Below are 27,231 nucleotides of genomic sequence, written 5' to 3'. Positions count from 1 at the left end.
ATCCAAATCTCCTTTTGCTGCTGTGCTTGATTCTCTTTTTCCTCTGCTTTGCATTTCTCTCTCTCTCTCTCTCTCTCTCTCTCTCTCTCTCTCTCTCTCTCAATCATCCTCACCCAAATTCGCTCATAACCCTTTCCACTCCTGCTGCTTCCAAGCATTCTCATTCAATGCCGACCCACACAAATAGAACATGAAATCGAAGTGATATCTCCTTCACTTCAAGTTTCCATCTGATGCCTTCATTGTGCAATCATCAGCACAATTCTTGTTCTTTCTTCTCCTCAACAGCAATTCAATCCCAAATCGTCCTCCACGCCCAACACATTTCTCCATCGCTTCCGCCAAAAAGAAAAAAAAAAAATATCATTCATCCATATTCTATCTCACTTCATCATTTCTCCACTTTTCCAAAGCTCCTTGTATTCGTCTGCTCATTTTTCTTCCTTTGCCTCTTTCACCAAAGCAATTTGTCAAACAAATCTGCCCCAAACAAGGCGCATAAGACGTTGTCCATTGCTCTCGTATTGTTCTATTGAAATAAAAAATATGAAAATAGATAAAAACAGGTGTGAATTTTTATTCCAATAAATGATCAAACAAATGGTTTTGTTTTCTTGAAATTGTTCGAAAAAATCACAATTTGGCAAACATTTTATTCAAAATCCATCTTTTCCAATATAATCTTTGCTTTTGCTGAAAATGTCCATTTTCAAGTGTTTCAGCCCTTGGCGAATCTCTTTTGACTGAAATAGCATCTTTTTCTGTTCAAAGCATGCAAAATGCATCCACATTTCAAAAAATGCAAAATGTGCATCATTGAATAAATAAATCCTGTGTGGATCATGTCTTTGATTGAAAACATTCATTTTGGCCAGGATTCGCTTTTCAAACTTCAATTCAGAAATCAATCATTGTTTCTGATGTTTGAAAGTTCAAAAATACAAATTCTCAACAAACACAATATATCACACTGGGATATGAAATTGTGAATATTTCTCCAAAAGCTCTTCAGTTCTTCGAACAAACAAATGTTTTGAATAACAATCCACTGACCAATTGTTAAATTTGAGTGAATTGACTAATCGTTCTCAGATGCTTCTAAATATTATATAATATCAAAGAAACCACATTATATCGTTGTACACTTGTTGGTTGATGAAATATCAACACATCAAAATTGTTGAATTCTCAATTAATATTATTCATATGATCAATACAATAATTTATCTTCCTTTGAATAATGTTGAAAAAATGCAACTACAAATAAAAATACAGTTTCACTTTTGAAATGAATGTTTTCAAAGTTTTTCTCCCATATTAGAAAAAGGAATTCAGGAAAAAAAGAAAAGGATATTCCACTTGGGTGCCGGACTCAATGCTGTCGGGAATATGCTGTTTTGCCTGCATAATATATTTTCAGTGCATGCGCAATAGTGTGACAAATGAAGAAACATGTCAGATGGGGGAATACAAGAAAGAAAGAATTGATGATTATCTTGAGAGAAATTGGTTGGACACCTTTCATAAGGACGTTTTTGCCAATGAAATTGGATTGGAAACAAACAACGGTGGAAGAGAAGGTGGAACGAAAATAACGAAGAAATGTGAAAAAAGGAAGATTGGAGATTCGAAAAGAGAGAATGATGAAAAACTCGAATTCGGAGAAGCCAGCCCAAATGAAATGGCTCGAGGAACAAACATGTCTGATGAGCGAAAAATGAGGAAACAACAAAGATTTGAGGGAGAAAGTTGGATTGAAGGGTGTTTGATGATTGCCAATTCTTCAATAAAACTCCACTCCCTGGTATTGGTGCCAAATGATGACCAAAGTGTATTGAATGCAGTGAAAGGATGTTTCATCGAAGTGAGCAGATGCAGGATAGAGATTGGAGGAGAAATGCCACCATTTTGTTTGAGTGGAAGTTGTGGGCTGTTCACCAACATATCTCTCCGATTCCCTTTGAATTCACATTTTCAGAAATGCCCATCTCTCTTCTCTTCAAAACCATTTGAAGGGGTTCATTCAGAAAAATGTCATGTTTCAGTTTGTTCCTCTCATTTCTCCTCTTTTTGTGTCTCATCAGCGCCATTCCTTTCATCGCCCTCTATTCCTCTTGTATCTCTCTCACAACTCACTTTTTTCAACATCTCAACAGCATCTTCTGATTATTCACCACCAACAGCAACATCATCTCAAATTTCAAGCTTGATGAACAGTTGTTCATTTTCATCAGTCTGTGATGCATATGATGGAGGTATTGTCCCTTCTCTCAACAACCCCTTGGCCTCTCTGACAGCCTCAAACACTTCATTCGTTGGATGTTGTCGGACAATAAACGTTGAATTCATCGGGTCGAAAGATGCTAAACAGCATCCAGGGAGACAGAACGAAACAACTGATGGACAAAATACATTCATTTGGTGTGAATGGAGTGGATCGAATACAACTGGAGAAAGTGACTCATATGAAGATGGAATATCGAGTGGAGGGGCCATTTTCATGCACAACAAGGTAAATGGAGAACTTTCAGTTTCTCATTGCGCATTCAACGGATGCACTGCATATGCATACGGAGGCGGAATCATGTGCTTTCACATTAAATCGGTTGAGATTGTTGACAGCACTTTCGACTCATGTTCATCACAATGTTATTCTGGAGGTGGGATGTTCATTCATTCAATGAAATTGTGTGTTCGGATCAGTGGATGTGAATTCCAGAATTGCAAAGCGAATAGCTATGGAGGAGGACTTTATCTTGGTGTTTTACAGGTTTCAGGAACAGGATGCATTCCAACAGAAAATGGAGAAGGGGAGAGTGCGTGTATGTTTGACTGCAGTTTCACTTCATGCTCAGTTTCAAACATTTATGGAGGAGGAATGTACTGTTATGACGTTCCGTCTCAATTAAAGATAAGAAGCGTCAGGTTTATTTCGTGCAATGCATCTGCCAGGGGAGGTGGTTTTCATTTGGAGCCAGCTAAACAAACTGCACCAGCTGGCGGGATTTATTGCTATTTTTTATTCTTCCATGAATGCAAGTGCAGAACAACATCCAATCCATATGGACACGACATAGTCTGTCTGGATTTTTCCAATGTCTTTTTGAATTCAGGCAATCCCTTTTGCGAATGCTACACCACAAACACAGATTATCAGAGAGTGTGCTATATGTACAATTATGAAAATGCAAATGCTTGGACGTTTGATCAAACATCAAAAAGGGATTGGCTGAAGAGCGGGATTCTCAATCGGTTTGTTGTGGTGAGTGATGGTTTTGAAGACGAGATGTGTGGAATAGATGAGTCAAGTGCTTGCAAATCAATAGGAGTGGCTGTCTATCAAAGCAGGACACAGACGAGCTTGATTGTCATTCCAATGGAAGGAGATCACAAAAGCGAAGAGACAACAATTGAGATTAAATCAATGAAGGTTTCTGTTGTTGGGACAGGCAAAGAGAAGAGTTCGATTGGAACAGGAACACTTTCATCAACTTCGATAACTCTGTTCAGCGTGACGGGTGGCCGTCTTCGTTTGATGCACTTGAAGATTGATTGCAACTCAACAAGTCCTTTTTCGCCAAGTGTGGTTGTGGTGTCTGATGGAAGTGGGTCACTCTCATTGGAGGATGTTGTGATCACCACGAGTAACACAGGAGAATATGTGATGTCATCATCAGTGTTTGTGGTTCCACTATCGCAGCTGTTGATGACCGATGTGGAGATCATAAATATGAATGTCTCAAAACCACTGTTTTCTGAGCCAGAACATTCATCAAAAGAAAGTGTTTTAGCAAATGTGACAATTCGGAATGTGAAGTTGAGGAGTGGAGATGGGGTGGTTGTGGCAAAGAGTGTGAAGGTTGAGGAGGTATTTATGGTGAGCAACATAACAATTGAGGGATGTGAGTGCGAGGAAGGAAATGGAGGAGGAATGAATGTGTATTTCATTGGAGATGGAGAAGTGGTTGTGAATGGAACGAGTGTGATTGATGGATGCAAGGCAGAGAACAATGGAGGGAGAGGAGGGAGAGGGGGAGGGATGTTTGTATTGTTGGAGAGTGGAGGATGTGGATTGACAATTGGAGAGAATGTTGAGTTTTCGAAAGTGAATGAGAATATTGCAGAATATGGGAAGGATGTGTTTGTTCATTGTGGGAGTGGAGTGTTTTTGGAGTCAAAAGTGAATACAGGCACATTTGCCTTTTTTGGCACAAGTGTCATTCCACAAGATGTGTTGAAGCTGAGTGGGAGTGAGGATGGGAAAGAAGATGAAGTGATTCCACTGTTTGTGTATTTGTGCTCAATGGGTGAAAAAGTGATTGTTGATGGGAGTGGAGGAAATGGGATGGATCACAACCGATGTGGGTTTGAAGGGTTTGGGTGTTTGACAGTTGATTATTGTGCGAACTCAAGATTGAGTGAAAGTTCAAAAGAAATAGAGGTTATCTCATCTTCATCGATAAGGGATGAAATAGAATTTTCTTTATTTGATGTGAGTATTTCAGGCAGAGAAACATCATTGGAGGAGGAGAAAATACAGGTGAATGTGAGTGATGGAAAATCAGCCACACAAGAATGGCTTGTTGGATGTTCGAGTTCACTGACAATGAGCAGACTTTCATTTGTTGTGAAAGGTCAGTTGGATTCAAGGAGAAAAGCATTCATTCATTCAACATCAACACTCGGTGTGACGAACTGTTCAGTCTCATTTGAACGTGAGGCAATGAATGATGGAAAGATAGGATATAATGTGATAAGCATTGAGGGAGGAGGATTTATTATGAATGGATTTGTGATGGAAGGGTCAGTGACAATGAATGAGAAATCACCAATATCAATGAGTGAGGGAATGAGATTGGAGATTTTGAATAGCAGAGTGAGTGGAGTGGAAGTGGAAGGTGGGAACGGAGGAGGATGTTTGAATGTTGGGATGAAGGAAGAAGGAGGAAGTGTTTGTATTGAAGAAAGCAATTTTTCATCAACATGTTCAGGTGGAAGTGAGATGAAAGGAGGAGGGATGATGATATCAGTGGGGAATGGAGGGAGCTTGGAAATGAAAAAGGTGAATTTATCTGAATGTGAAGTGCCAAGAGAGGATGTTGAGAATGGAGGAAGAGGAATTGGAGGAGGGATGTTTGTTGAACTTCCTGAAGAGGTTGGATCATTTGTGTTGGAAGGAATGATATTTGAGGGATGCAATGCTTGGAAAGGGAAGAATGCATTTGTTTCAGGATGGGATCTGAGTGAGGTTGTGAACAAAGAGAACTTCAAATGGGAGATGAGTTCAGAGGAGTTGAGATCGTTTGATGAGTTGTGTGGATGGGAGAGGAAGATGACAGGAGAGGATGGATATGCGATTCCATTGGTTGTGTATTTTTGGAGCAACTGGAGTGGGAATGGGTTTGTTTCGAAGGAGGGAGGAAGAGACTTCAGTGGGTGTGGATATTCAGAAGCACCATGTTCATCGATTGAGCACTTGATATCACTGAGATATGAACCACTTGGAGAAGGGGAATCACACATCAACATTGTTGGAACAGGAGCACTGAACAGAGGAATATCATTTCCATCAGCTCCTTCATTAACAGAAACTCCCATTGTGACAATTGAAGGAGAAAAGAAAGGGACAGTTTTGAAAGTGAGAGAAATGGATGGAAATGGAGAAGGTGAATCGATGGTTGTTTCGAATGTTCATCTTTCATTCAAGAACATATCATTCACAATGCCGAATGAATTGGGGAGGCATTCATCATTCATTCAATCTTCATCATCCTCTGCAATGCTTTCAGTCGTGTGTTGTTCGATAGATTGCGAGGAAGAAAGGAGAGAGATGGAGTATTGTGTTGTGAGAGTGGATGGAGGAAGTGTTGCAATTGTGGATTTGACGCTTTCTGAGTGGAGTGTGGCGAAAGGGTTTGTGGAGTTTGGAGCAGAAGTGGAAGTGATTTCAGTGGTGAATATGTCGATATCGAACACAACAATATCAGGGGGAAGCCTGATCACGCTGACTGAGGGATCACACAATTTCCAATTCACGAAAAGAGAAGAAAGAAATGCGAACGCAGTTGTGAGAGTGAATGAGTCGACATTCACAAACATTTCATGTGGAGAGAATGAAGCATGTGTTGTGAGTGTGGATTCGTTTGGGGTTGGTGTGGAGTGTGTGATGGAAGGGTGTGTGCTGACGAAGTGTGTGAGCGAGAGGAGCGAGGAAGGGGGAGGAGTGAAAGTGTGTCTGAAGAGTGGGGAATCAGAATTGAAAGTGAGAGGATGCTCGTTGGTGATGTGCATGTGCTCGACAGTGGATGGGAGAGGAGGAGGTTTGATGGTTGATGCAGTTGATCCGAAAGCTGAATCAGTTGAAACGAATATGCCAGCTCTTGGGGTGAGACTGGAGAACATTCGATTTGTGATGAATGAGGCATTTGTGGGGAAGGATGTGTTCATCAAGTGCTATTCGATTGCAGGGCAAGTGAATGAGACGCTGTTTGTTCTGGACTTCAGCCAGGATGCTTTGAAGTCGAACAATTCGATTTGTGGGAGGGATGATGTTGACAAGGTTGATGTTGATCTGATTCCGCTGATCACATTCTATTATACGGTGCAGGTGTTTGTGTCAGTGAAAGGGAGCGACAGCAGACAGTGTGGGGCACAGGAGAAGCCATGCCAAAGCATTTGCTGTGGAGTTCGGCACATCGAAAAGAATCTCATGAATGTATTGTGGATTGATGGAGAATGTCTGATTGGGGGAGTGTGTGAGATTGGAGATTTGAATGTGAAACCATTGAAGAGAGTGCAGGCAACCATTCATTTCAATACCGTGATTGAAGAAGATGAAATGAATGGAGGAAGTGTGATTGTGTTTGTTGATGAGTGTGTTGTGGAGAGATGTGGATTTGTGTTTGGGGGGATGTTTGGGTGGGATGGGGAAAGCATTGTGAAAGAGAAGGATGGGAGATTGGAGATTTCGGAGTGTTTGTTCAGCTCAGAAACGATGGATCTGGTGATGAAGAGCAGGATTGTGGGTGTGGAGAGAGGAGAGCTGAAGATGACAGAAACAACATTTGATGGGATTCACACCACAGCACCACTTCTCTCGTTCACCAAAGAGGGAAAGGTTTCGATGAATGAGATTGGAGTTTGGGATGTGATGAGTGAATGTGGTTTGATTTGTGCTGGAGGGAAGGTTGAAATGGAGATGAAGGAAGTGAATTTTGAGAATAACTCTGTTTGTGGGAATGAGAGTGTGATGAAGATGGAAGGAGCCGAAAAGAGAATGAGTGTGCTAAACTGTTCATTTGCTCAATGCCAGGGCACAAATGAGAGAGGGAGAATGGTGGAGATTTGTGAGTGTGTGGATGTGCTGATTGGATCATGTTTGTTTGATGGAGGAACAAAGGAAAGGAATGAGCAATATTTGAATGACGAAGAGGAGATTTGCAGATGGGATGGATCTCTTGTTAGCATCACAAAGAGTTCAGTGATGATGAAAGACACAACAATATCAAATTCACCAGAAGGTGGAATTACGATGAGTGGAGGAGCATTATCTGTTAATGATGGAAGATTTGAGAACAATAATCCTTCAGTTGAAGGATATCCTTCAATGAGAAGAAACATCATCTGTTCAGATTCAGGAACATTGAAAGTGATGAGTTTGAAAGGAGGAGATGGATTGAAGGATAATGCATCACTTTGGATGTTGAATGAAGGGTGCAGTTTTGAAGGGATTGCTTCAGAAAGGGATTCATCATTTTTCATTCCTGTTCTGGAGAGTGTGGAAGAAAAAGAAGAGACAGATAAAATGAAACTTACATTCAAAGGAATGCTTCTTGTTCCATGCAATCTGTCATTCGCAGTTGTGAAGAGGAAAGGAGAGGAGAAAGAGATTGAAAAACATGATTTTGAATCAAATGGATTTTTGTCAGAAAGGGAAGTTGAAGGAAGTGTGACAAAGGATCTTATCAGGAGTTGTGGAGATGATGTTGAGATGAGTGTGCACATTTTGTTTGGGAATGCAGAATCTCCTTCGTCAACTCAGTCATTTATTCTGAAGAATGCAAGTGAAACAAATCAAAAAGATGATGAAAAGATTGTTGAAGGAGGGAAAGAAGGGAAATCTTATTTGTTATTGATTGTTATAATCATGGCAGTTATTCTTGTGATTATTCTTATTGTATCTATTATCATGACGATTCGATGGAGAAAGGCAAGGAATGAGAATAAAGATTTGAGAGAGATTGTGAATGATAACATCAGAAAAGATCCGAAGGCATTTGAGATGGTGACGATGGAGATGTCTCCAGAGGCACAATGGAGGAGGGCAGAAAGAGAAGCTGAGAAGAACGAAGAAAGGATAAAGAAGAGAGTATATGAAAAAAGCTTGGGACATTCGGAGTCATCGGAGCATTTATTGAGTGAGAGTGGATCAACTGAATATATCCTTGGAAGAGATTCAGACAGGATTCCAGAGTGGATGCTCGAGAAGGTTGAAGATGAGGAAGAGACAAGAAAGAGAACGCCATCACCATCAATTTCATCAACTTCAACAACAGATACTTCGGACACAGACACAACATTTGTTCGAGGTGAGGATCTGTGCCCAACAACCTCATCGATGTCGAACTTGGTGGATGCGATGGCATGTTCATCTCCTCATGAGAAGCTGATTGTGGATCTGAGGGATTCGCTGTTCATGCTGCTTCATGGAAGGAATAAGACAAAAGAGATAGCGATAGGCACTCTTCAGGAGAGGGAGCAGACAGCAGCTCAAATCCTGTTCTGGGTGACTAATCTCGCACTCCACTCCTTTGATGAAATGGACAATTCGCTCTCTTCTCTTTCCAATCTCAGCCCACACATTATTCTTTTCTCTGAGCACATGGTGATCTGCATCGTTATGCATTCTGATTTGCTTTCATCAGATGATTCAGATTCTTCTTCCATCTCTTTGGTGACAATGGTTTCTTCTTCCTCCAATGTTTCGGTGATGAGCGAGAGATTCACAGATTCACCACCACCTTCATCTGCCTTTGAGGATGAAGATAGTTTCAAAAAAGAGTGCCTGAGGTGGAAGGCACCAGAGCTGCTGATCAACAAGAAGATGGGGGCAACAAAGGAGTCAGTTGTGTTTTCGATTGGGATGATGCTGTGGGAGTGCTTGACTCTTCAAATACCGTTTGGAGAGTATGATGGGGAGGGAGCAGGGCAGAAGATTGTGAATGGAGAAAGACCTGCATTGGAGGAGTTACAAGCAAACTCATATTATGAAACCATCAAAAATTGCATTTCTTCGTCAGCAGAAGACCGTCCGTCGCTCACGCAGCTGAAGCGGGAGTTCATGAAGCGCTTTCCAGCGGAGATGGTGATTGTGACGATGTCAGATGCGATTGAATTGGAAGAGTCCTCTGAAGAAAAGGAAATGAAAAAAAGTGGATGTGAGAAAAGTGATGAAAGTGAGACAAATACGAATGAGAATGCTGCACAATGAAAAAGCTAATTCCAAACAAAGGGAAACATTCTGATGTGAACGAAGTGAATGAATAGATTTGATGTGTTTTTTCCAGTCTTTTTGTTTTTGAAAGCAACTTCAATGTATTTTTGTTTGTGTTGAATTTTGTTGAATTTTTGTTCAAATTAAAAATTTCTATTTTTGTTGGATGAGATTTTGTTTGAATATCGTTTGGGTTTTGTGATTATATCATGTGAATGTTAGCAGTATTATATATTCTTGATTTCATCTTTTGCAATCAGTTTCGTTTCACATCTTTTGAGAGTGACACTCGTAAAAGAGATGTCTTTTGATTTTTGTTGACATTGTGACTCCAACACCCTTTCATCTTCAACAACATGTATATATATGTAATTCCACACCCTTGCGTTCACAATTTATAATTATTCTTTTTTTGCGTTTAAACAGAAGAATATTTATTGATGAGTTTATTTTCATTTTGATTTGAGAGATTATTGCGTTGAAATGATTTTAATTTCATATCAATATTCATTCAATTTTATATTCTTTCAGTGAAAAATTTCAGTTTATTCAATTCATAATTACGACTTGAATTTGTAATTTATCACTAACTTGCTCACACAAACGTGAAATATTTTTTGCGTTTTTGAAAAATACAACGATTTATTAAAAACTTATCTGAAATCATATCTTCACAAGTCTGTCATTCTTATGCAAAAAATTATAGAAAAAAAATAAGAAAATTATGAAAAATACTAGAAAAAATAGAGTTGAACCAGATTCATGAAGCAAGTGATTTCATTCCACATTAAAAAATTGATAAGTTCTTAAAACAATGTTCAAATTTGTTTTTATAAACTGAGATTTGTTCCTCAACAGGAAGTTATGCTTAAATTGTCACAAGAAAAATATAAAATTATTGTGCATCCAAATGAAAATGGATATTTATCTTTTATTTTTTTCATCAAATTATTTATTTCTTTCCATCGTTTTGAAACTTTTTATCTCTTTCTGTTATTTTTTGGACAAATCTTGTTGATTTGAATCTTTTTGATCAAAATGAGATTTGTTATTCACTTTTCATTGTTTTATTTTACTTATTCACTTCTATTTGACTGCTTAATATAATTTATTCAATTCAATAAAAAGTATCATTTTATGAGAGATACGAAAACTATTTTTAAAAAAGATTATAAAAAAAAAATGTCAAATGAAGAAAACATTTGAAAAAATCAAGTTATTCAAAAATAAGTAATATAAAAGGAAAAATAGCATCACTTTCCGTAGATATCAGTATTCAATATATCATTAAATAAGTCTTCACCCTCTTCATCTTTTTCCATATCGTTGATATTGCTTTCATCTTTATCTGAAATGCCCATTGCAGGTACTTCACATTGAACTCCACCTTCAAGCAAAGATTCCCTATTTTTTTCAACTGGATTCTCTTCATTCCTTTGAAGCATCATTTCCAAGCTTGATTCTTGTTGATGCTGCACAGGATTCAAAGAAGATGGATATATTTGCAAGGGCTCGAGAGAAGGAGTTGTCGTACTTACTTGTTGGATAGAAAGTCTCTCAAGTTGACTGGATTGAACTGCAAGCGGCTCATTCTGAATGAACGGCATTTGATGATTGCTCGACAAGATGTTATGTGTTTCGCTTCCCGCAAAAAGGATTTGCGGTTGTATTTGCACTTGGTATTGCATTTGCAGCTGCAGTTGTGCTTGAAGTGAGAGTTGCTGCTGAATGCTGTCCAGAATCGGTCGTATGCTTTCTGTTTCTTCCACTACCTGCTTGATTCTTTCTCTGACCTTCGCAATAAGCAGCTCCTTCTCGCAGTGGACGACAGAGCTGCCAAACTCGCCGAGCTTGCAGAGACAGTCAGACACAGCACCGTTGTTGTACAAAAGCATCATCAGATCAGATACAACAGCAGAGATAAGAGTTGATGCAGATGGAAGTTGCAAGAATGGCGATACTGCGGAAGGCAATGCAGCTGATGATGGTTGAGACAACGATGCTGATACGTTTGAAATAAGTGGCATAGTTGAAGATTCCAAAGCGAATGACTTCACATGGAAATCCACAAAGTGCATTTTCTCAGCCTCCACAATTTTCAGAGCTTGACTCATCAGCTTTCGATGGAGCGAGTCGATGGCATGTTGTTGACTGCGATGCTCGACCTCACGCACAACCCTTCGCTGCTCCTGTTCCTTCAACAAAATATCGTACGTTTCTGGCGTGATGGTTGTGGAATGGTCGTAGATGTCCAACTTAATCATATCGATCGTGAACAACGGAGAAGGTGGAAGTGACGATGCAGCTGCAGATGCTGCCTTTGCAGATACAGTGCTTGGTATATTTGAACAAGAGGAATCTGTTGTCGATGAATCGTCCTTTTTGAGTCTTTTGAGTGACTCGTCAGTAAACAGAAGCTCTCCCAGCCCCTTTTCCAGAAACAGTGACCAGTCAACATCGCCCGTCCCATCGATCTCTTCACCCATCAAATTGCGGGTGCACACAACCCCCTTCTCTCTCTGCCTCAGAGGCTTCGGCGGAGGAGGAGGCGGGCGATGTGTTGGGTCGATGTTGTTTGTCTCGATATCGTACTGCAGCTGGTTGAAGTATTCTTCCTGCGATTGCTCCAGTTTTCTAACAAGCTGGTTGAGGGCTTTATCAGCTGCATGCGTAAGTGATGTGCGTGTGAGTGGAAGTGTAGCTGAAGAAGAAGAAAAAGTCGATGATGATGAGGATTGAGAAGCTGAAATCGCTCCTGCTTGTGAAGTGCGTGCTGAACTCAAAGGCACATGAATTGACGATCTTGTTTGAGATGGGTTTGGTGTCAATTTCAGAAGCATAACAGTTCCCTGAGTTGGATTACAGCAGTAATCAGGATCTGAAAAGCAAGTCAAGATACGTGAACCATGATACACAAATGCTCCCTGTGCTCCTTGAAGATGCGCTCTGATAACCAAATCAGCCTTGTTTTTTACGGCAAATCGTTCGGTTGTCTGCGGCGAGAAGTACGGCCGGCCTGAGTCTGTCTGGTCCTTGTCTCCTGGATCACCCCACAATGTGGACAGGATGAGATCCAGTTCCCGTGTGCGCAGATCCCGAAGCACCTGGTTGCATCCATCGCGCAGATTCCTCCTCTGCTTGTCTGTTATGTCCAGTGGAGCAATATGTGTGAACTCGTCTTCCAGTGATGGGATTGGCAGGATCGGAGAAATACCTCCATGCAAAAGAATAATTCTCCGACGTTCCACGTGCGGCGCTGGAGGCACAAAAGTGGATGCTGGCACAGGATTTGCCTCACGCACAGTTGGCTGTGTGTCTGCTGCATTGACATTATCAGACGCCGAAGAAACTTGCTGGTATGTGGGCTCAAACATATCAGGCTGAGAGCCAAATGAGATTGCACCTGTGCCACTGAGCGACTGCATTTGTAATGTTGCTTGAGGCTGCTTCTCTCCGAATCCGAGATCTTCCATCTGCTCCATTCCAACTGAATGCACAGGTGACGGATGAAGCAGGACCGGAGATCCTTCCACTTCGCTTGCTCCTCCAGAAACAGCAGACGAACCAGGTTGCGCATTTGTGATGTTTTGCGAAAGAAACGGAGAAGTTACATTCAAAGACGATGCTGCTGGTGATGATAAAAGCGATGCTTGCTGAGTGGAGATAAAGTCAGAAGAGGTTTGAGATGAATCAGATGAAGAAGAAGAGTTATATGAGAACTGAGGAGAGGAAAGCACGCTTCCATTAGAATAGATTGGCGATTTGAGGAGAGAAGAAGAGGAAGCAAAATGCCCAGCAGGAGAAAAAGGCAGCGTAGACATCTGAGAAGTATCTTTCAACAACGTCATATTCATCGATGAAGCAGCAAAGGCAGATGCTGGAGATGCAACAACTGCACCATTTGCATTCAATGAAGTATTTGATGAATTTGTAGTATTTGAAGGAGCAGCTGATGTTTGACTATCCTTTCTCTCGACACGACAGAGAAGAATGCTTCCTGCCGTGGAATCAACCTCAAACACCTCTGCTGATGATATTTTCCCATCTTTTTGCTGAAATGGATTCAAATTCTGTTCTCCCAACTGACCAATCTGCATTGCTCCATCTCCTCCTCTAACGCTAGAATTTGCTTGTTCTTGAAGAGTTATTTGCTGACTCTGGGCAAAGTGGATAAAATTGCATGAACACACACAGCTCAGATAAGGAGTGTAGTCCATCTTCGACTTTATTCTCTTTATTTTCTGGGAACTCTTCTTTGAAATCTTGTAACGTTTGCTCTTTTTGTGGTGTGCTCCTCTTTCTTCTGCTTTTGATGTGTCTGATACCATCAAATCAGTGTCATCTGCGTTCTGCATCACAACTGACCCAATTGATCCAAGTGAACTTTCTGTAATTTCTTCTCTATCTCTTTCGTCTTCACCTTCCTCCTCCTCCTCCTCCTCTTCTTCTTCGGTTTCACTTTCATCGAACTCCACTTCATTCGCCAGGCCATTCGTAATCTTTCCACTTGCATTCATTGCCAATGAATCGCTTTCATCAAGACTCAATTTCAAATCTTTATCTTTCCCACCTTCTTTCCCTCTCCCTCTCACAGCTGCTGCTTTGCCTCTGCCTTCCTTCCCCATCGCTCCATGCACAGACCTGCCCAAATGCAGCGAATCATCCTCTGAGTCCACTTTCCACCGTTTTCCTCCATCTCTTCGCATTCTCTTCTGAACTCTCCGGTTGTGCATCAGCATCAAATGCATCATCAGCTCCTTGTGGCTCATTGGATGCCTTGAAGAAGACTGGCCATTGTTCACATTGTTCTGTTGCTGAATGTTCTGAGCAGATGAAATGAATGGTGTGACGTGTTGATAGCCATCAAAGTTAGTGAGATGAATGGAAGATGGGTTTGAAGCATCAGAATTGGAAGAGTTTTTATCTGTACCGTAGATCGACTGGAATATCTGCGATCCCTGGTGATTCTCTTGTTGCTGCTGCTGCGAATATTGTCTTGCTGTTGAATCTGCTGTTTGAGGGGCCATTCCCATCGCAAACGAAGTGAACTGCTTTGAGGAGGATCCTGTGACAGCACGGAGAGGCGAATAAAAGGCCGAACTGGAAGAAGATGAAGAAGAAGCTGGAGGAGGTGAAAGAGAACGCATGAATGGAATGGAAGGAGATGGGGCAAAGGAAACAGTGGTGAAGGAGGCAGGGAATGAAGAGAAAGATGATTGAGATGTGGTTGAAGATAATGATGAAGATGCATCAAGCAAACCACTTTGCTCAGAAGCAGAAGGATAGCTCGAAGTGAATGCATCTCCACTGCTTGGTATGAATGGCTGGACATTTGAAATATCCTGAATGTTTCTCTGATACTGCTGATATGTTTGTTGCGTCTGGTATGCTTGAGAAGACTGTGAATACATAATTCCCACAGCATTTGGCATGAACATGTCAGTTGGAGGTGCTGAACGAGATTTTCGAGGCGCTGGTGCTTCAAAAACGGGTGTGAATCCGAAAGAAGAAGAAGAAGAAGATGATGATGAATAATCAGACGTGTTAATAGCCATTCCAGTGTTGTTTCCTACGCTTTGTTGATAAGCTTTTGTTTTGTTGCTTTCTGGACTCCCTCTTTTGGGGAACAGACCAGATGCTGTGGAAGAGAGAGAAGACATATCAATGTCAGATGAAAGAGGAGTGGGCGAGTCGTTTTCAAAGTCATTTGTGGTGTCATTTTCATCATCCACATTCAAAAAGCCGTGTTGAGCTGAAGATTTTGAAGAAGAAGAAAATTTCATGTTACTGCGCTGGTTGTGTGAATAAGCAGAAGAGCTTGTGAAAGTGTGGGAGCGTCTTGACAGATGCAGGGGAAGTTGTGTTCCTCTTCCCAATGCTTTCTCCTCATCCATCGCCATCAGCACGTCACCTCCTGAATGAGCAGCAAATGAAGAGCCAGAAAATGCAATTCCTTCTTCTTCTTCTTGTTTTGAGCGATCGTCAAACGAATTCTTCTTCCCCCTTTCGATGCACACATATGAACGCTGAGGGGTTGAAGCTGCACAAAAGATGCCTTTTGTTGAATAACAAAGGCATTTCTCATTCAGCGACCTTTTCTCAGTGCGAGAGGAAGGGAGAAGACGTGGTGGTAATTTTTGTGCATTTGAAGAATTTTGTGAAGAGATTGAGGAAGAAGGCAAAGAAGGAAATGAATTGTTTGAAATGTTGAGAGAATTGAATGGAACTAATCCTGTTTTTGATAGGCCATTTATTAGTCTGTCTTTCTCTTCCGCTTCACTTTTTCCTTTCTCCACCACAACTGCAGCATACTCATCCCATACTGGTGATGTTTCATTTGTTCTGATGGATGATATAGAAGAAGAAGAAGTTGAAGATGATGATGCTGATAAGGTAGATCCAATGATTTGGTTGTTTGACGTTTGCGTTGTTTGATTGACAGATGAAGTGAAAGGCGAATTTTCAGAATGTGAAATGAATGAAGCATTTGAATTAGCAGAAGATAAAGCAAGCGGCGACGAAGTGATTGGAGCATGAGATGCATCAGAATGGTGAATATGACACAAACAAGAGCATTTTTGAGAAGAGGAAAAAGAATTTGAAAGATTATAATTTATTCCATCATTATTCACATTCTCCTCTCCTCCTCCTTCTCCTCCTGTTTTTCTTTTCCCCTTTCTATTCTGCTTATTCCCCTCTGAATGGACTGAGCACTTCCCACAGAAATGGCAGCGGTGGCAGACAGACACAATCTGCGGGGTGTGTCTGGTGATTCTGTGTGGTATTTGCGAAGGGAAAAGAGGATCAGCCAAGTGAGAGCGGATGGCAGTGCGGTCGAAGCGGCAGCGGAAAGGTTTGACGAATGGAGAGCGGGGGAAGGGCTTTGATGGCGAGATGGTTAAGGAAGAGGAAGATGTGGATGAAGATGATGATAAAGGAATAGCTGATGAATCTGTATTTGTTTGATTGCTATTGTTGGGAAGGCAGCATGGGCATCTTCGAATGTTCACAACAAATGGGAGCTTAGATGCATCTTCTTTGGCTTTCCTTCGTTTTGCTCTCTGATTGCTTGTCTGTTTGGTTTCTTGGCTTTTTCCTTGCTGTTGAGCAGTATTGTTCCGTGAAGATGTCATATTCATTCCATTTACATTTGTGTTAGTTGTTCCATCTCCAAATGTATTTTGAATGATATTGCCTTCTCCTTCACTCGTCTCTGCTGCTTCTGTTTCTGTTACACTTTCTGTTCCTTCACTGTCATCTCCTCCAGATTCGTTTCTGTGCTGAGATTTCTCTCCTTCCATCTCATTTCCAGCTGAAGATGAAGATGAAGCAGAACTATCCTTTTTGCGGACGTGACGACGAACGGTTTCATGACGAATTAAACTCTTTTTCCCATTCAAGTTTCCTTCTTTCTCTGCTCCTCCTTCTCCTCCTTCTCCTCCTTCTTCCTCCTCCTCATCTCCTTCCTCCTCTTCTTCCTCATTGTCATTGTCATTATCATCATCGTTATCAGTTTCAGTTGCATCTCTTCCATATATCGACTCCATAAGCATTGGATACTGCCCTGAATCATCTGAATTCATCAGCGACGACTGCGGAGAAGACGAAGGAGAAGACGAAATATTCGAAGAAGCTCCAATCTGTGTCATATTTTCTCTCTCTCCTTGTTGGTAGATGCTCACTGGCTCTGGTTCAATATCCATCTCGTTTCCTTTTATTTGCACATTATCAGCTGTTTTAACAAGAGAAGAAGATGAAGAAGAAAGATTTCCCTCATCAACAGACAAAGCAGAAGGAACAGAAGAATCATTAATTGCAACTCCATTCAAAATTGGTGCTTCTATTGTGAGTTCGCCAATCTTCTCAACCAGCTGTGATACATCCACGTCTTGTTTTTCCGCCTGCTTCAGCTTCTCTTTCTCTGACATCTGCTGCCAAAGAAGGCGTTTTGTCTTTTCTTGCTGCGATTGGAAGGCAGAAGGGGAGATGTGATGAGTGTGGGTAGGGGTGGAAGGAGATAAAGAAGATGAAGGAGAGGAAGAGGGAGAGGAAGAGGAAGAGGAAGAAGAAGATGGTAATGTTGATGAAGGCAGAGGAGGTGTAACCAGTAAGTTGTGTGAATCCTGAGATGGTGAAGAGGATAATGAAGAAGAAGAAGAAGATGATGATGATGAATTAGGTGTCTGCTGCAATGTTGTGGAGAAAGATGTGTTTAGAAAAGCAGCATTGGAAGTTTGACCAGGCAAAGTGATATTTGAAGGTGAAGTGTTGAAGAATTGAGAAGAATCATTGAAATTTGAGGAAGAAGAAGAAGGAGAAGAAGAAGAAGCTGAAGAAGAAGACGATGAATATGAAATACCTCCATTGTTTCCATCTGCACTTTGTTGCATCAACCTCTGGCGATGTATTTTTGGCAAGTGAGGGCGAAGTGTGAGGGCAGGAATAAACTCTTCAAACACTGGAATTGGATAGCGCTTTCTGCGAAGACGATGAAATGTTGAAGAAGAAGAAGAAGAAGAAGAGGAGGAGGAGGAAGCAGAAGTGGAAGAAGAGGAAGAAGTTGATGTTTCACTGGCTGTAATGAGTGAATCTCCGGTTAATGACACCTTTCCAACAATTGTTCCTTTAGAATTGATTCTTTGCACTTGTTGCTGTATGGTTTGTTCTCCATTAATGCCATTTGTCATTAAAGAAGATTGATTCGCAGATGGAAAAGAAGAAGAAGAAGCAATCGATGTTGAATTGTTTTCCATTGAAGAAATAAGTGAATTTGTGTTGTCTGTTGCTGTATTGTCGCTTCTTCCGCTGATTACAGACACATCATTCATTTGTCCTTCAATCGAGCTCATCTGATTTAACTGATTCATTTCTTTGTTTCTATTGTTATTATTTATATTATTTGAAGAAGAAGAAGAAGAAGAAGAAAATGGATCATTTGTCTGAACGGCATTGTTGTTCTGTTCCATTTTCTTCATCTTCTCCACCTTCTCCATTTGACTCACTTCTCTAATCACATTCTGCGGAGGAAGAGGAATTTCAGGCAGCGGAGGGTGATAGAAAAGCGTGGCAATAGCTGCCAATGGCATCATATTGAACAGCTGCAGAAGCGATGCGAAAAGCGGGTGGACTCTGATGTATGCGCCACGCACTGGGTAAGGATAAGGGAAGTATGCCTGCTCACTCATGGGGTATCTGTTCTTCAGCTCATCATTCACTTGCTGATATTCAGAAGAGGTGTGGGATTCGTGGTTGCCTCTCAGCAGGAACACTCTCTGAGGATACGTCAGGCGGTACAGCAAGATCAGAACAAGACACTCGATTGATTCAATGCCACGATCGACATAGTCTCCGAGAAAGACAACGCTTCCTCTGCCTTCTGGTGCTGAGAGGACTTCGTCCACAACAGACAGCACTTGAAGGAGGCCTTTGAAGTTGCCGTGGATGTCGCCAACAACAAGCAGGCCGTGGAAGTTGCGAGACTCGTTCTTTACACCATCGTCAATTGAATGAGAAGAAGTTGATGTTTTTGCTTTGTCCTTTTCGTTTTCTTCTTCTTCTTTCATCCCTCTTCCATAATTCTCCTTGTTTCCCTTCCCTTTATTCTCCTTCTTTTTCTCCTTCTTCTTTTTCATCTTAATGTAATCATCTACACTTACCACAGCCTGTCCTTCTCTCCATCCTTCTCCAAAGTGCACATCCACTTTCAACACCGGACGATACTCTGGCTGCGAAAAATGACTCGTTGCCATCGCAATAAACCTTTCGAACTCTTCTCTTGTGAATATGGGAGGAGGTGGCTGAAGAGATCCTTTCCTCTGATGATGGATGGATCCCCTGTGAAGATGTGCATGCGATGCAGCAGCTGCTCCACCGTAGCCATATCCTCCGCCAAAGCCATACTGCTGCTGTGGATACATCCTCCTCTGTGCCTCCATCGCCTCTTCGTATCGGCGCTGCAGAATCGCCTGCTGTGCAATGGCGCGTGTGATGTACTCCTTTGTCTGCTTCAGAAAAGCAGCGTTTAACACACCACCAGCGGAATATGGGTTGAGAGTGATGGGAACAGGCACGTTTGTGAAGGAAGGGCAGAAGGTGTTTGGCACTCTGAACCTGCCGTATTGATAGACCGGGCGACGCGGGTCAAAGAAAGTGCTGAACCAGCCAAAAGTGGCTGTGGCAGAGGAGCAAACAAACGGCTTCTTTGAAAGAAGGACGAGATGCTGATACAGGCGAGGATGGATGGGGATGCGGTGGGGAAGAGCAGAGAGAGTGAAAGGTGAAGTTTGATGTGGCGTTATTGCTTGATCATTCCTTCCTCTTCTGTATTGCTGCATTTTTTGCTCTTCAATTTGCTGTGTAACTGAAAGATGTCTGAATGAAGAAGTCTCATCTGCCTCGCCATCTCCATTCACAACACCTTCAAATCCCAAGCTTCGTAGTGCTTTTTCCTCTCTTTTTCTTGCCTCCTCTCTTTGCAGATGCCTCACTGCCAACTGTCTTTCTGCCACAAGCTCCTTGTGCTTCATCCATATCTCCATCCGCTCGTTCTCTTCGTCTGTTAGAACGGGAACAGGACTCGCCTCCACCGCCTTTCTCACGTCTTCCTTTGAGACAGCTGAAGACGAGGTTGGGAAGAAGCGGTGGTGCTTGTTGTGCAGCACGACTTGATAGCTCATCTGCCACGAGTAGAACATCCCGACTCTTCGGCAGCCGTGATTGCAAGGGATGAAAGGAGAGTGTGGGTGCTCAAACGGATGCATCACACGCGACGGCAGATAGCGCTTCACTTTCTCTGACGATTCTCGCACAGCAACGCAGCACCGCTCCACCAGCCTTCGCAGGTGCTTAGAGGAAAGACCCAGTTCCAACGGGGGATCAGCTGGTGGTGGGACGCGGTTGGCTTCGCTTGTGGTCTCTCTGGTTGGCCACAGGCATCTGAGGGTGGAGGAGAAGTTGTCCCAGAGGTCTTCGTATTTTTCTAGGGCGTTGTAGATGCGGCGCAGGCGGCGGTAGCGCGGAGTGAACTGGCAGAGATGGGAGAAGGGCAAAGATGGATGCATCTTCTTCAGGCTGTTGAAGGCATCTGCTGGTGTTGCTGTTGAATGTACATAGAAGGATGGCTGATTTGGAGAAGTGGCAGAGGAAACGCGTCTGACAGAAGAATAACGCGAATGATATATTCGTCTTCTGCCTGCTTCCTCCATTCTGCCGACTCTTTCATTGCCAATGCTCTCATTTCCACTTCCGTTGCTGTCACTTTGATTGCTTTCTTCAACAGAACCGTCTTGTTCCATTGCTCCTTTCCTCTCTTTCTTTCTCCTTTCTCTTCTCTTCACCACTTTTGACGTTTTGTGTTGGTGAATTCTGTTCATTATTCCTCTGGATGGATAAAGTGGCTGTAACAACGGTGCTGGTGATGCTGCCTCAATATCCATTCCTCCTTCTTCTTTTCTCCTCTCTTCGTCATTCACATCTGAGAGATTATCTTCCTCTTCTCCATTACTGTTGTTGCTATTATCATTATTATCATTATTATCATTATCATTGAATGGATTGAGCTGTTCGGGTTTCATTCTTGTCTTCCATGTCCACTCAGCGTTCTCTTCGTCAAATGGATCCTTTGCAGCTTCGTCCGCGTCATTCACATCGTCTCGGTCTTCTGAAACGCCAAACACATTTTTCACTTCTTTTTCCTTCTTCTCTCTTTCAACCTCGTCTTCACCTGAACGCTTCTGGGCGTATATTCCTTCTTCTTCTTCCTCTTCCTCTTCTTCTTTGTTATCTTCGTCACCATCTTCTTCCATCCCTCCCTCCATCATTCTTTTTCCTCTCCTTTCCATCTTTCTCTTCCTCAAAATCTCTTCCCCAAGCTCCATTCTCTTCCTCCTCCTCTCCTCCTTCTCTACTGCCTCACTCAGCTTCACCTCTTCCTTCTCTTCTTCCTCCTCTGTAAACAAACTATCGCCCGGCAGCTCCACCCACTGCTCCCTCTGCTCATTCACATTCAAGTCAGCCGGGTATAAATCAAAGCCAATCGTGTCTGTCAACGACGTCTGCAGTGGCTGCAGCAGAGAAGTCGGAATGACAGACAGCTTCTTCCTCTCTTTTAATTGCTTCTGCTTCTGCTTCCTCTGATTCGCACTGTCACTCACTTGGGAATACGGCTGTGTCTTAGCAGAACCCATGCTGGCTCGGCTGGGCGTGGTGTTTCCTCTTCTGAGTTTCTCAACAGAAGAAGAGGAAGAAGAGGAAGAGGAAGGAGGAGGCAATGCAAGTGGAGGTCTGTCTCCAGCAATAGGAAGCATATCATCATCAGGAAGATGGATGATGTTGTTCATTCCATTAGCATTCTCATCATCGTCCTCTTCGTCTTCTGCTGCCATCCTCCCATTCATTGCTCCATTTACCCCAGCAGATGAAGACTGACTCTGCTGCAACTGACTGACTGCTCCATCAACAGCAGAAGAAGCTGAAGAAGTAGATGGCAATGACGTTGATGTTGTTGTGGGTGGAACAGCTGGAAGATGTGTTCTGAACTCACTCACATCGCCTATGTCAACTGGCCTCATCTCTTCACTCTCAGCAGCTTCTGTCGAATCCATCTGCCCTTGTTCTTTTTCATTCTCATTCTCTTTCTCTTTCTGTTGATTCGCTCCTTCTGCTTGCTTATTCATTTTGTTCCCTTTCCCTTCTTTCCCTTTGCTTCCAGCTGCATTCACTCCATTTGCATTCCTCCTGCTGTTTCTGTTGTGTCTTCTTCGCTTCTGCCGCATCTTCTCCGTCACGTCCCTCACCCACTTCTCGTGCCTCCTCGACCAGCTCTTCAGCTTCTCCATCACTTTCACCCAGTTGCGCCTCCATTTTTGCTCTGGTCGGATCGCCGACAGCTCGCCAATGTGCATCAGCCACAGGAAATACAGCTCGTGCTGGGTGAAGCAGCGATAGAGTTCTTCGTGCACTTCTTTCAATTCAGTTATCCGCGCCATCATCTTCGTCAAGATGGTCAGCTCTCGTCGGATGCGCTCGGGGAGAAGGCGCAGAAGCTGCTCGGAGGATGTGAGTTGGTTGAAGGGGACGATTGAAGAAGAGGTTGTTGGATCAGAAGAAGAGGAGGAGGAAGTAGAAGAAGAAGAGGAAGCAGGATACATTGCATGTGGAAACGACTCATGTTGCAGGTTGATGAAAGAAGTGGGTGTAACAGCAGAGGAAGGGAGCTGTGGGGATTTTCTGTGATAGAGTGAAGGTAACGTTGAACCAGATATGAGTGAAGGTGCATAGATCGAGCTGGAGGCGATGCTGCGTCCGTCAAGACTGTCCTTTCTTTGTTCTCTTTCTCTGTTTCTGTCTCCATCTCTGCTTCTTTCTCTTTCCCTCTCTCTTTCTCTTTCTCTTTCTCTCGCTCCTCCTCGTGAATATCCTGATGAATACACACTAAATGCCAATGATTGCTGGTCAGAGAAACCAGACTGATAAGACAAATACGACGTTGTCTCAACCCCAACACCAGCAGCAGAAGAGGAATAAGAAACATTCGAAGGGAAATTCCCTCTGCTGTATGAAGACAACGAGGAGGAGGCTGTGGAAGAAGCTACTGAATATCGATCGCTTTCTCCTCTCCCGCCTCTCCCACCCCATCCATACATGCTGCCTTGCCTCTGCCTCAACATCCTCTGCGCCAAAATTGATGCACTGTCATCAAATCCTCCATCACCCGCTCCAAACTTCCTCCTTTCCCCTTCTTTCTCTCCTCCTCCCATCTCATTTCTCCTCTCCTCCCTCTGCTTCCTCCACTTCGCCAGCTTTTCCAGCAGTCTTTCTGTGCGCTCCTTCATAGCGATCTCAACAAGTTTGATGTACAGCCTCAGTTTCATGATGAAGTGGTACGACTCCTTCATCCACTCCCCTGTGTGGCCAATAGACATGTGAATGGACCATTGCGAAATATGCCGGTCTCTCAAAGCTATACGCGCTAAACGAGCAAGACGCAGTTTTTCATCATTGGTGAGTGTGTAGAACTTCTCCTGGATGGCTTTTGTGAGCTTCTTTGGACGCGAAAGAAGAGAAGAGAATTTTGCGGGGATGAGGTTATGCTCTTTGGTTACTTCTGCTTCCAATTTCGTGTTGCTTATCAGTCTTTCGTCGTTAGCTCCATCTTTCTTTGCATAATTTTCAATGCAAACGCTTCCTGTGTCATCTCCTTCTCCTCTTTCTTTTTCATCTTCTTCTTCCCTTCCTCTTCCATTCAACTTTTGCTTCCTCTTTTTCTCTATCGCCCTCATTCTTTCTGCAATCATCTTGGCTTTTCTGTATGTTCTTCTCTTTTCTCCTTTCCACCCCCAAACATCTCCAAACGACACACCACAGCCACAGCTGCTGTATCCTTCTTCCGAATTCGCAATAACAACTTTCTTCTTCTTCGTTGACTTCTTCTTCTTCTCTCGTTTTGTTTCTAATTCTCCTCCTTCTTTATCTTTGAGAAGTTCATTGGATTCACCAGATATGCCAATCATTGATATACCTCCATTTCCACCAAATTGTACCATTCCATCTCGATTATGCCTTTGATTCTCAGAAAGCAATGATAATGATGAAGCATTGCTTTCATCCTCCTCCTCCTCTTCTTCCTCCTCATCCTCTTCTTCTTCTCCTTCCTCCCCCCATCTGTCCCCATACCTCTCAAACAGTGCAGGATCCGTCCTATACGATGTGTCAGCCCCGTGAAACTCCGGCTGGAAATACCGCTCAAACGGCACATTCTCCACATGCGGTATCTTCAGCACCGTCACTCCCTCTGCGTCCTGCGCAGCCACCCTCACAGTCGTGGCAAACGTGACTGGATCGATGGGGGGTTTGGGGATTCCTCCCTTTGAGTACTGCTTCATCACGAAGGAAGGCGTCTGGCGGGAAGGGCGGGTGAAGAGGGAGAGCTCGCGGCAGACGGTGACGAAGGGCATGGATGAGGGGAAGACGAGCTGGGCGACGATGCGCCGGCCTTGGGTGATGATGCATGCGATGTCGGGGGGAAGAGAGGGGGGAGAAGGAGGAGAAGAGGAAGAGGAGGGAGAAGGAGAAGATGATGATGTTGTTGTGATTGAGTTTTGTTGGTTTCTGCTTTCAATTTGTTCTTGCGATAATGCTATATTAGAATCATCGCTAATCATCTGAGAAGAAACGGAAGAAGAATTAGTCATTTGTTCTTTTCTTCTCTCTTCTTCTTTCTTTCTTTCCATCTCAACTCTCTTTTGTTCTCTTTCTATTTCTCTTTTCGCGTCTTCCTCTTTCTCCTTCGAAGGAAGCTCAAACAAATGAATCTTTCCTGGAACTAGAAACAGCATCACAGGGATTTCTTTGATGGGCTCTGGAAGATATTCGAAGTTATCAGAAGAAGTGGATGAGGAAGAAGAGGAAGAAGAAGATGATGATGAAAGATATCCCATCCTCATCATCCTACTTCTCTCTTTCTCTCTTTCTTTCTCCTTCTCCATATCTCTTTCTCTTTCTCTTTCTCTTTCTCTCTCCCTCTCTCTTTCTCTTTCTCTTTCTCTCTCCCTTTCCCTCTTCCTCTTCTCCCCCGCATTCAGCTCCTTCATCGCCTTCGCCATCATCGCTATTCTTTCCCTCGTGTCATTCACAAGCAGAGAAGAACGACTGAAAAGTGGCTCATTCTCATCGATTTCTGTGATTTCACTCACACACGCGCTCATCTGCACGGCAGACTCAATCTCAGAGGATGTGGGGATATACATTGGAGAAGAAGAAGAAGAAGGATAAAGAGAAGAAGAAGAAGCTGAAGCAGCGATTGAAGAAGAGTATGAAGGGGCAACAGCGTCTTGTCCGTAGGAGAAGAGATGAGGGCGGTCACTCACAGAGAGAGGGGCAGTCATGAATGACTCACTATTCACTAGAGGAGCGGTGGATGAGACAAGAACGGTGGAAGAAGAAGAAGAAGAAGAAGAGGAAGAGGAAGAGGAAGAGGAAGAGGAAGAAGAAGAAGAAGAAGATGATGATGATATTGATGTTATTCCTGATGTTGATGCTGCTGCTGAAACAGAGTCAAATCCGCTTCCTTTCTCTTTCTTTGCTCTTTTCTTGCTTTCTTTTTTGATTTTCTTTGTTTTCTCTCCTTCTTTTCCTTCAGCATTGTTCATATCCATTTCATTTCTCACTTCTTCTCCCTCTTCTTCTTCTTCATTTTCCTCTTCTTCCTTCTCCTCCTTCTCCCTCTCCTTTCTCTTCTCCTCCTCTGTCTTCTCCCTCTCCTCTATCACAATCGCTGGATCGTCTGGTGGAAATGGCAGGGCGTGCTGAGCAGCAAGAGGCGTGAGATAAGGTTGAAATTGCGAGGCAGTTGGATCAAATTGAGGATAAGGGGCAAACCGAGTAGGAGCAGGGAGGTCGGGAAGAGGAGCTAAGGAAGAAGAAGAAAGAGAAGAAGAAATAGAATTAGAAGAAGAAGAAGAAGAAATAGCTTGGTTCAATGCATTTTCAGTGATAGCGTCTAGCATTTTGTCGCTCACAGGATTCAGCAGCTTTTGAGGGGGCATCTTCATTACACACAAAAGAGTACGGAAATCTTCAGGCAGAAAACGAACAGAGCGACGCTGCGAAAAACCAGGCACGCCTTCGGTGGTACGATGAGGAGCAAAAGAAGAAGAGGAGGAAGAAGAGGAAGAAGACGACGACGATGATGAATTGGTTGAGGGAAAAGAAGAAGAAGAAGAAGAAGTGTAGAAATCATCGTGATGGCGATGATGATGATGCTTGCGGTTTTTCCTCTTGTTTTGCTTCTTCTCGTTCACAACCAGCCGTTTTGCAGTCATTTGAGACGAATTGTCGTCTGAATCATCCATTTTATCTCCTTCCTTTTTATTCGATCTGTTTGATTTCTTCTTCTTCCTCTTCTTCTTGTCTTTCCTGCTTGTAACTCCTCTATCTGTGTCTTCTTCCATCCTCCCTTCTCCTCCCTCTTCATCATCAATAACATCTTCTTCTTCCATTTCATCCTCATCCTCTTCTTCTTCTTCATCCTCATCCTCTTCCTCCTCCTCTTCATCATCATAGTCATCATCTTCACTTTCACTGTGCTCATCGCTGGAGATGTCTGAAATGTCACTCAAATCAGGCTCTTCCACATGAGGCAGGTGTGGAATGAGGTTTTCTGGATCGACAGGGCATGAGGGGATGCGGTTTTTGGAAGAAGCAGCAGCAGAAGAAGAAGATGTATTTCCTCCTCCTTCTCCTTCGCCCCCTCTCCCTCCTCCTCTTCCCCCTCTCCCTCCACCACCACCACCTCCTCCTCCTCCTCCTCCAACCAGACTGCCCTGATACTGCGACGCGCCCGAGAACAGAGAAGAAGAGTAAGCAGAAGACAAACTGTTCGAGACAGAAGAGACAGCTGTCATTGAAGACACCACAGAAGGCTCGCGCGATCGGAGTGTGTCTGCGCGATAAAGCGAAGGCAGGCGCTGCGGGCGGTATGCCATGCTGCTGTTGTCATTGTCCCTCTCTTCTCCTCCTCCTCCAATACTTCCTCCATTCCCTCCTAATCCTCCATTCCCTCCTCCTCCTCTGTTATCTCGACGCTCATAGACAGAAGAAGAGATTGACAACATGGAACCGGAAGATGGGGATGTGTTATTTCTCTCTCTTTCTCTATCTCTATCTCTTTCTCCAACCATCAACATTGATCCTGTTTCGGCTGGATCATAGAATCCATCATCAGCAGCATCGCTCTGACC

At 43.1% G+C, this 27,231-nt stretch overlaps 2 protein-coding genes across 2 annotated transcripts; one reads left to right on the top strand and one right to left on the bottom strand.

Moving 5' to 3' along the window:
* Positions 1-1,319: 1,319 nt before the first annotated feature.
* Positions 1,320-10,207, top strand: MONOS_6682 (uncharacterized protein). The gene has a single exon (XM_067876930.1). The coding sequence runs from the start codon at positions 1,376-1,378 to the stop codon at positions 9,488-9,490; it is 8,115 nt and encodes a 2,704-aa protein (XP_067723349.1). The 5' UTR covers positions 1,320-1,375; the 3' UTR covers positions 9,491-10,207.
* Positions 10,208-10,746: 539 nt separating this feature from the next.
* Positions 10,747-27,177, bottom strand: MONOS_6680fu6681 (putative Calcineurin-like phosphoesterase; the record flags this gene model as incomplete). The annotated part of the gene is made up of 1 exon (XM_067876929.1): positions 10,747-27,177. The coding sequence occupies one exon, from the start codon at positions 27,175-27,177 to the stop codon at positions 10,747-10,749; it is 16,431 nt and encodes a 5,476-aa protein (XP_067723348.1).
* Positions 27,178-27,231: the final 54 nt, after the last annotated feature.

This window comes from Monocercomonoides exilis (genome assembly GCF_001643675.1).
Source record: "Monocercomonoides exilis strain PA203 chromosome Unknown scaffold37-1059404, whole genome shotgun sequence".
In the NCBI taxonomy this organism is placed as follows: domain Eukaryota; phylum Preaxostyla; order Oxymonadida; family Polymastigidae; genus Monocercomonoides; species Monocercomonoides exilis.
The sequence above is the reverse complement of the archived record's forward strand: the minus strand, read 5'-3'. Positions and strand labels throughout refer to the sequence as shown.